General features: G+C 33.7%; 1 protein-coding gene across 1 annotated transcript; it reads left to right on the top strand.

The window, feature by feature from the left end:
• Positions 1 to 497: 497 nt before the first annotated feature.
• Positions 498 to 9,738, top strand: LOC134237701 (uncharacterized). The gene is made up of 2 exons (XM_062719837.1): positions 498 to 609; positions 7,633 to 9,738. The coding sequence occupies exon 2, from the start codon at positions 7,694 to 7,696 to the stop codon at positions 8,117 to 8,119; it is 426 nt and encodes a 141-aa protein (XP_062575821.1). The 5' UTR covers positions 498 to 609; positions 7,633 to 7,693; the 3' UTR covers positions 8,120 to 9,738.
• The last annotated feature ends 472 nt before the right edge of the window (positions 9,739 to 10,210 follow it).

Raw genomic sequence — 10,210 nt, 5'->3', positions numbered from 1 at the left:
CAGACGGGAATTCCCGTTTTCCCTTCAATCAGTCTCCAATTATTTAGACAAGTCGACTAGGACGTTACAATTTGCTCGGAAATTGTATTAATACTTTTTGCATGAAAAAGAAATGACTTTGAAAGGTTTGATCAATAAACCTGCTTTTGTCTCCTTTAATTATGTTTGTGAAACCCCCTTTGGACACGACCATACTCTAGCCTCGATGTATCCAACATCCAGCTTTAGATTTCCTCCCTAATGCATCTTTTAATGAAAAGAATAGCTAACGTGATGCTTTTTACACTTTGTTGGGGATAGGGTTTCTTGACCATGATCAACATTTCCCGCCATAATTCATTAGAAAGTCATTACAAGACCATGTAAATTTCACCAAGCTTTTAGCCGGATAAAATTTCCTTAATCCCAACTTTAATGCTACTTGTTGCCATGTCAGTAATGGCACCGCTATCCGCTGGAATGTAAAAGGTTCGATATTAATTCTTTCAACTAGCTGCAATTCATTACAGCGCTATTGACGAGTCGGGAAACGCTATTGGCAGAGCAAGAAACGGGGTTGGAAAATAAAAGCCGAAGCAACAGTCGGTCTGTCGCGGCGGCTTGTGACGGGTGAGTACAATTGTATGTAAATGTAGGGATTTCTTATCATCCCAATGACTCTGATAAATGTGAATATGATTAATTTGTCCAGTATTTATTCTATAAGTAAAAAAAAAACAAAACAGTGCTCTAAATAAATATGAAAACTTGGAAATATTTAAAGTTCAGTGTTTTCTGCACTGTTAGAATCATATCCTTTAGGTATCGTAAAGTTTTGTCGATATACAAAAGAGAAATATTCAATTATAAATGATTAAAGGTTTTATCTCTACACACATCGGTAATCGTAGTATTTTAATTATCAATTAATACAGTTTCTGTGACTATATATATTGGAAACCCAATGACTATAGTTATTTCTATCATTCACTGGGATATATTATTCAGTAGACAAAAATTGAATTGTATGTTACGAGCAGGAAAAAGAGACCGAGATCTTTCCGGAAAATATTTTAATAATGATAATTGATAACACGATATGGACGGCTAGGTATTATGCATATACCGAAGTGCAACTTTGGCTCTGCTTTTGTTCTTACATTGCTTTTCTGAGCCACTATTTGACAATAATTTAAAAGACAACCCTGGCGACAATCTATGCTTGATTTCTGTAGCAAGAACGTGAAATCTCTTTTACTCATCGATTTTGTAATTTTACTTTTAGCCTTTTCAAAGAAACTAGGCAACTGAAATTAGTTCACCGTGTCACAATCTTATCAGCATGATTACGGGGTTGTGGGTAATTTTCTATAACACAAAAATCTCTGTAATCTGGCTTCCGGGAATAAGTGAGATCTCCAAACTCCCAAACTTTTATTTTCATAGATTCTTCAGATTGCTTTGGCTCAAATATCAGAGGAAAAATGTTTTGAAAACAAAACTCCATTGTTTCAGTTCCTAATTCGCTTAAGTTTTAAAAGCTAAAGACTGTTTCTGTAACAGATTTTCAAATATCTTGACATATTTTCTCTGTTGAAAACAACTGAAAATCAGCTGTTTCCACTTATATTTTTTTTCTTCAGTAAAACCAGATACATCTTATCTTGAGTGTTTCCGATGTGAAGCAAAATTAACACAAATTCTTTGCATAAAATGAACTAAATCATTAAAAAAGGCTACTTAGAGTTAATTTGAGAAATGTCTTGGAACAATTAGCATCACTTTATGAAAGGAAAAAGAACTCCAATTTTAGTGACATTTGGGCACTTTGAAATTTGAATGTTAAAATATTCATTTATTTAAGAAAATGTTTAATTTAATTTAAAAAGTATATTCTGCGTTTTTATATGGTCTAAAATGCACAACATCATATTTGCAAATGCACAGTATCATTGTATGAAGAAGCTTTCATTGGCTTTTTCGAGTTTCGTAGATGCATACTGTATTAGTATAATTCTAGATTTTGAACGTTAATAGGTCTACAAGTACTATTACTATAATGTGTTTTGAAACAATAAAAACTTGACTTGGAAGCAATATTCAGATGTATCATTTAATTTGGAGTATCAATAATAGCCCTCTGGCGCAGTGGTTAGAGCGTCTGCTCTAGAGTCGCAAAGTAAGGAATTGATCCTTATGTCGCAGGTTCAAATCCCACTTTGGGACGTGGATACCGGTCCTTCGGATGAAACCGTATAAACCGAGGTCCCGTGTCGCAGTAGGTGCTGCCACGAAAAAGATCCCTCACTGCTCAATGGCCCTCAGTGCTGAATATATATAGGACAGAATTAGCGGCCCTCTACCGGCAAGTGGTGGCGTCTCCATATGAGTGAAAAATTCTCGAGAGAGACGTTGAGCAACAAACAATCAATCAATTAATCAATCAAATATAATGTGTAAATGTTAACACATAAGACTTCTTTTTTTGTTTGTGTTTGTGTGTGTATGTGTGTTTGTATATGCTTGTGTCATAGTCAAAGTGCTGTGGTTGCACTTGGTTGATTAACCTAAAAGGTATATAGTCAAACACGGTTATGGCGAACTACATGTAACTGATGAAGAATATGCGTTTACGGTGAAATGATTTTTATTCTTCGTGGCTTATATATATTAATGCATTATTACCTCAACTCGACATTAAAATATATCAACGATCAACGCATTGGTTATTTCCATTCTGATGTGATAAGATACCACAGAGTCTGACACAGCTGTTTCATATTTGGATATTTTACTTGAAAAAGACGTTTATGGTAATTTATCACCAAAGCTTCATAATAAACATGATGACTTTTAATTTTTCAATCGTCAACTTCCCTTACTTATGCAGCAATATACCTTTTATGCCTGCATATGGAGTTTATATATCTCAGTTGATTCGATGTACGGAAGAGCATGCTCTACATAAGAACAATTTCTAAAACGAGGTAAATTATTGACAAACAAAGAAATAAAAATAGAAAATCAACAGTCTCATTTAAACTCATAATTTTGTTAGTTCAATGGTCGATACATTGACCTTTTCCGAAAAAAAACAATTTATCATTTAATAATTATTTCCCGATCATGACAAGGAGCACACGACGGATGTGACCGGTGGGTCGACAGGGGATGCTCACTCCTGCATGACACCTGGGGCTCGTTTCTCAAAAAGGCCTACGACCGGGCGTAAGCTTAGTTCGGTCTAAATCATTGACTAAACCCGGAAGTCGGACTGCTCATGAGTAAGCGTAAGTTCTTAGTCTGTACACAACTTGGGAAAGGGGCAAGTGTTTTAATCATAAAGAGTTAAAAAAAATTATTATTTTATACGTATGCGATGTAATACTTATTTATATACATGCACATAATTATATGATAGACGAAAAATCATGAAAATTAATAAACAACATATAATATTATGTAGAAAGGTAAAAAAATCCATCGAGGATGCAGGTGGGATGAACTAGAAATTTGTAATTAAGAACTTTGAATTCTAGTTGGGTAGGAATTTAAGAAGTGCCAGATTTTATTTTTTAAAAATATAGGCACGCTTTGGGGGGGGGGGGTTGTAACCCTCCCGTTTTTTTATTGCAATATTGCGTTTTCTGTTTTAAAAAGGTGTATAATTTATGGGCTGATGCCCACTTTCAGCATTTCTCTTGTCGGCTGAATATTTTGGTCACTCAATTACTTACCCCCCCCCCCCATCCCCATTCACTTCTTAAAAACGATGCCAGGTCCCGGATATTTTTTGTTTTGAAATGGATAATGTTTCAATAAATCCTCAATCCTCAAACAATATTCATTTTCAAAAATATATTTTAGATAATGAGAAATATTCGGTAACTATGCCGTGCGATCAACCAAGTCAATGCCTCTTTATTTTCCCCCTTTAATTGCGTGTATTTTAATATAATATTAATAAAATATAAAAATTTGAATTTGTAAAATGTTCGAGTATTCTGTTCATAAGACTGTTCACTCATTGTCGAGAAGTGAGAAGTGTAGATGGGTTAATCGTTTTTTCTTAATGGCTAGCAAAAGCTTAATAGTTTTAAATCGAATTCTTGTGAACCATATTACAGGCAATAATTAAATCTAGTAATTTTTATAAATTTCTAAAATATTTCCATTAAAATTTAAAAAGCGTGTGTTATAATGCAAATGGTGTATATACATATGTATTCCTACATGACCTAGGTAAATTATCATAACGATATCAATGTAAAACTGTATGTTCAAAATGTAATACATGTATCATAAATGCAGGTACATATACCACCTTGATTGTCAATTTATGTCTAATTCACATTGAAGAAATTGATGGAAATTTTAAAGAATTTTATATGGTATGGGTCATTTTAGGCCCCCATTTAGAAAATGGTTACATGTGTAAATTTCTTTCTTGTTCAAGGCGTTGCACGTATATAAAATCGTCTAAATTTTAACAAAAACGGGAGCCAAGGAAAACCGTATATCTGGCCTGTTGATCGGGGGCTCTGTCCCTTCACTCTCTATCTGCGTAAAGTATTTTAAATACAGAAAAATTTCCTTCAGATACTGACATTTTACTTTCAAAACTTTTGCTATATGTTCCAGCCCCTAGCCATATATGGCTATTACTCATAGGAAAACTACTTTTTATTACAAATTTCCACAAGTACATGTATGTATAACCATGTATGTACATCAATTGGTTTTAATGTAGATATCTTATACATGTATAACACTTGTGGATATAGGGGGGGGGGGGGGGGGGGGGGGGTAGGCATTGCAGCTTGTAGGGTATTGCAGCTTTCCACCGGCAAGTAGAAGGGTCTCCATATAAGTGAAAAAATTCTCTAGAGGGATGTAAAAATACCGGTATTTTGAAAATTTAAGAATTCTTTATCACGACATTTTATATGCATATACTGAGTATATTATACATCTTTAGAAAACTAATTAACAATATTTCAAACCAAATATTCAAATTTCTTCTGCAGTTTAAAAGAGAATCCTTTAAAATTTCAGTGATTTCAATTAATGTGTTTTATTTGATATTTCTTCTATATGTTGTTACTATATATTGTTCTGTGTACTGTAATAACCTAACTATAATATTTGTCTAGAATATATCTCGTTCACAGGATGATATATTTTTTTGATAAAAAGGCCTTTATTGAAGAATAAAGAGAATAAATGATAAAAAAGATAATATGTTTTGGAAAACTCTTTTTAAAAAAATACTTGCAGTGACGTATCGTATTTTATGTTTTCACTACTCAAATCAGTGAGATGTCGGCATGCTTTATCAACTATATTAATATTTAATTTCTTTTTATTTTACTTCTTCAGAACCCGGAACCAGGAAAATTCAAACATATCAAATGAACTTCAACACTTAAACCAATGCAAAATCACTTGATTTATTTGGGGTTTTTTTCAGATAAAGAGAAAAAACAATTTGTTTGAGACCAGTTTTAAATGTAATTTTCTGTTCTATTGTTCCATTTCTAATACGAATTGTACAAACACGATAACTATATAAAATAATCAAAAAATTTAGACAGATATACAAGTATCGATGACTTTGAATATCCTTTCGTGTTCACATGGGACTTTTTAGAATAGAAAATTGATTGATACATTCCCTAAAGCCGATGAAAAATAATATAAATTATCTTTTATCAAGACATCTATTACTGTGTTAGGAAAAAAAGTGTTTGAATACAAACTGATTCTTACTGTTTTTTACAATGTTGACTGCATTTCACTGAATTTGTCGATTAAAAGGTGTATGACAGAATGTGTTACTGTTTTAAGGTATTTGTTTAATTTTCACAATACTTTATTCAGATCATTGGTATCAGTAGTTCACATGAGCTGTCAATGTCACTAAATCAATAGGGTGATGAAGAGTAGAATGATCTATGATTTGAATACATTATTTACTGACATTACACCTGATTTGCTGCAGTTAAAGCCGATCCTTTACTCTAAATTTGTCAGCATCAACGCTGTTGTGCGAATATCAACCTTCCAGGGACACGCGACCGAGCATTATTAAATTGAAAGACTCCTTACGTCCAATTTATTATTTATAATTCATTTGATATTTTGCTTATCAGCTTATTCGTTGTAAAACAAAGAAATATATAGAGATAAAGAACAGGAATCAAACTCAAAAGTCCATTCAAACAACACAAATCAGGAGCAGAGCAAACACTGATCTCTCAAACATCAGAGGTGGGATCAGGTGCCATGAAGGAGTGAGCATCTCCTGCTGACACCGGTCACACCTGTCGTATGCTCCTTGTAATGATCGGGAAATCATGAAAAAATATGTTGACAATTCAGCGTGTAAAAATGGCCTAACAACCAATATGAAATACTCCAGTCAGCATTTGGCTTCATAATAGATTGATTTTGCCGATAAAGGCACTGTATCGGCAATTATACGAGTATTATATAGAAATTGCGAATTGATGGCTTTGAAATTTTAAACAAGACAGTTGATATTTTTGTTTCATAAACTTATTTATCAATAACTTGTGGTAGAAATTGTTCGTACACAGAATCTGCTCTTATACGTATCGAATCAACTGAGAGATATCAACCCCGCTTGCAGGTTATAAGGGAATATTGCTATACTTTAGTATAGGAAGTTGGCGATAGAAAAAAAATGAGGTCATCATGTTTATAATAAAGCTTTGTTGTTAGGTTACCATTAACGACCCTTTCTAGTAAAATATCCAAATATGAAACAAAAGTGTCAGACTCTGTAGTATCTTTTGTTTCAAGCTCACTAGGAAATAACTAGTATCCTGTCGACATATGAATGGAAATAAATATTGTTAATAAATGATAATACGTTGTCGACCTTTATATATAAACGTCGTGTTGAAGGACCCAACAAGTATTTTTTCGTGTATAAGATTTTGAATAAATCTAATCTCAGCAAGGTGTCGAAGGGACTAAAAAGTTTCGTCTGGTATCAAATTTTTTTAGTCCCTACATCTGGCTGACATCTGGCTCATAAAGTTCTGCTTTTAACGAGATGCAAAAGGTAGCCATGGGTATCTCAGTTGCTGGAAGACCTGCTGTCCAAAAACAAATACATTGTCAATCAAAAACCTTAGCAATGTGTTTAGTTTGTTTGTTGTTTAACGTCTCTTTCGAGAATTTTTACTCATATGGATACGCCACAATTTGCCGGTGTAGAGCTGCAAATTTTGTCCTATATTCGGCACATATGACCAGAGTTATTGAACAGTGAGGGATCCTTTTCGTGCTATAGAACATCCTCCGACACAAGACCTCAGTTTATACGGTCTCATCCCAAGGACCGGTCTCCATGACAAACAGAGGTGTTCGAACCCTCAACGTTAGGATCAACTCCTTCCTCTGCGATTCTAGAAGATATGCTAGATAACCGATGCGCTACACGGGCGACCACCGTGTTTTGATATCAATTTCAGATTAATTTCGTATACAATCAGAAAGATTTTTACAAAATACCAGTAATTTTGCAAATGACCAATGACAACGTAAATTAGGTAAATTTACGAGTTCCATTTTTATTGAAAAAAAAATTGTTACTGATGAACTTTTGATTTTTTTGTATTTCAGTGTTGAAGACTAACAATTATGAACCTTCATACTTGGTAAGTGTCCCGGAAGAGGCTATAAAATGGTTCAAATATTTTATTACGAAAATCGAGGAAAATGTTGTCGAAAAGTTTTCAACTACGAAGGTTACCCAACGAAGGTGATGCTTTTTCCGTACGAAGGATGGGCACACCCGGTTCCTGTGACGTACTGGACATTAAAAACCTATTGGTGGAACCGATCACGGTGTAAAATCGTGGAGGTTTCCGGAACAAAACGAAGAACGACAAAGGCAAAAATGTCTGACAAAGGAAGTGGCGCCATGGTTATATCTGGAAAATTTAAAAACAGCCCTAGTCCCGACTTTCGCATGACTTTGACAACAAACATTTCTAACGAAGATTTTCAGCTGGGATACTGTGTGACTGGAACGCTGGAGAGAGGGGACAAGAAGAAGGGCGATCTACAACTCGCGCAGTTTGCCATGGTGAAACGCCGTGGATACTAACCCAAAGATGAACTTCTATCTCATTTATTTTAATCAAAAGATCCTAGCTCTAATTCTGACCACGAAAATCAATACCAACAATAGATATAAGTGCTGTATTAGAAGCAAATTGTAGCACGCCGAGACACATAAAACTGCTTAAGAAGAAGTACAAAGACGTCCCCTGCCTCAAGCTAAGAAAAAGGAGTCGGGGTTTCACATTCCATTTCTCATTTCTATAAGAAAAAATTCTGTTTTATTTCACCCATAAAAGAGACTTTCAAGACAGACGTCTCTCTTCGACAACCATTTTTTTTTTATCTGTGTACCAGATAAACTTATTAGCTGCTGTTGAAAAGTGTGAACTGTTGAGCGTGATATTGCATATCAGAGAACTCATTTATGTCGCATGAAATGCACATCTTGAATTAACTATTCCATTTGATGTTTGTGATTTATTGTTCTCTTTGTGTTCTTGTTACCACGTGACGTTTGGCGTTGCCATTGTACATGTGTAGGTAGTTAAAAGTGGTGCTTGTTAATTATTTATCGATATGTAAAATTATTCCATGTTTTTATAAAAGTACATAGTCCTCGAACAGACAATAAAATATGTAGGAGTCATCAGACATTCCAAGGAAAAGTTGTGTAGATTACCTATTGAATAAGACAAGACTCTGCTTTTATCAGGCGTCTCCATCAATTGTATATTGTCGATTTCTCATCATGTCTCAGACTCTATGACATCAGAATCCACAATTTGACGGTTACTTTGATTCATGTCTCTGCTTTATTACAATATTGCCATTTCAAATGAAAAGCAAAAAGAAATATTGCCGTTTTATGCTTGTGTAGAAAATGTTTAATATTAATATTTCTGTTTGTAAAAAGGGATCGAATTGTAACAGCTTGTGATTTAGACATTGCACACATTTCAGACCGTTTAATTTACAAGTTGGAATCGAATGCTAAAAAAGATTTGGAGAGAGATAAAACAATTTTTAAAATAAGTCTTAAAAGAAATAAAATAAAATTATTTCATTAGAAAATGAATCCCGAAACCCTCGTATACATAATTATCATTTGCTAAGAATTTGGTTTTTGATGGTGCTGTTCAGCATCCATTCCTTGCAAGGCGACATTACCATTGCTGCTCTATGTACCTATCTATAAGGTATATTTTAACAATTTAGTTTTATTTGAATAACTCTTTTTGCATTTCAAATTCGACTGCAGAATGACGAAAACAGAAATATGATCATAGAAAAAATTCACAGACCAAATCAAATTATTGAGATACTTGAACAACTGAAACTTCAAAGTTTGAAGAAATAGATTCAAATTATTTCTAGAAAAATATCTTTATTCCTTTCGATGTGTTTTTACAAGTCTTAAAAAGTTATTGCTTTATTCTCGTCATTCATATAATGACTACGTATATATCGGAATCATCTGGGAATCAATCTCGTCATTTCCTGTGTTGATATGTCCTTTTCCGGGTCCATTGTCTTCCCATGCATCGTGTCATATGGTGTCTTATCCACTTGCATGTTTGTTAGAATTATTGAACTTTTCTGTCAGGCATTGTGAATGTTTCCAGACATGTACTATTTATAATTGAATAAATATTATGTTATCAATACTGTTTATTCTGGAAATCTGGTCGTTTAATGTTACGTAATATACAACCCATTGCAATCATGGCATTTTGATTAGCCCAGTAATGGATGTAAAAGCAGATATAATGACCATATTAAAAACGAATAATGTGCGGATCACAGGATAACCCATTCATTGTTTGGATGCAGATGAAAAGATCCTGTAAACGATGCCTCCATCTGATTGCCCGGTCCGGATAACGCTCTGACAACATGCCTTAGATCCTTGTTTTACCCAAACCCCTCATAAAGAATACATTTATTGTTGGTAAATAACCTTCCCTGTCTGGTATTGGTATCTTATCCAAATCAATTTTTTTTTCAAATTTAATTTATCATAGACGAAAAGAAATAAATAGTTGAAATAAAGAAAATCAGATTAAAAAATATGTAAGAGCTCTGAACAATTTTATCAATCAGATTTAGCTAGTATACAGATATATAGGGCATATTT

This window comes from Saccostrea cucullata, unplaced genomic scaffold, assembly GCF_032062105.1.
Source record: "Saccostrea cucullata isolate Sc308-1 unplaced genomic scaffold, CSIRO_AGI_Scuc_v1 ctg11, whole genome shotgun sequence".
Lineage (NCBI taxonomy): Eukaryota > Metazoa > Mollusca > Bivalvia > Ostreida > Ostreidae > Saccostrea > Saccostrea cuccullata.
The sequence above is the reverse complement of the archived record's forward strand: the minus strand, read 5'-3'. Positions and strand labels throughout refer to the sequence as shown.

Coding starts and splice junctions, on each gene's coding strand:
- LOC134237701 (XM_062719837.1), top strand. CDS start 7,694: ATGGTTCAAATATTTTATTACGAAAATCGAGGAAAATGTTGTCGAAAA.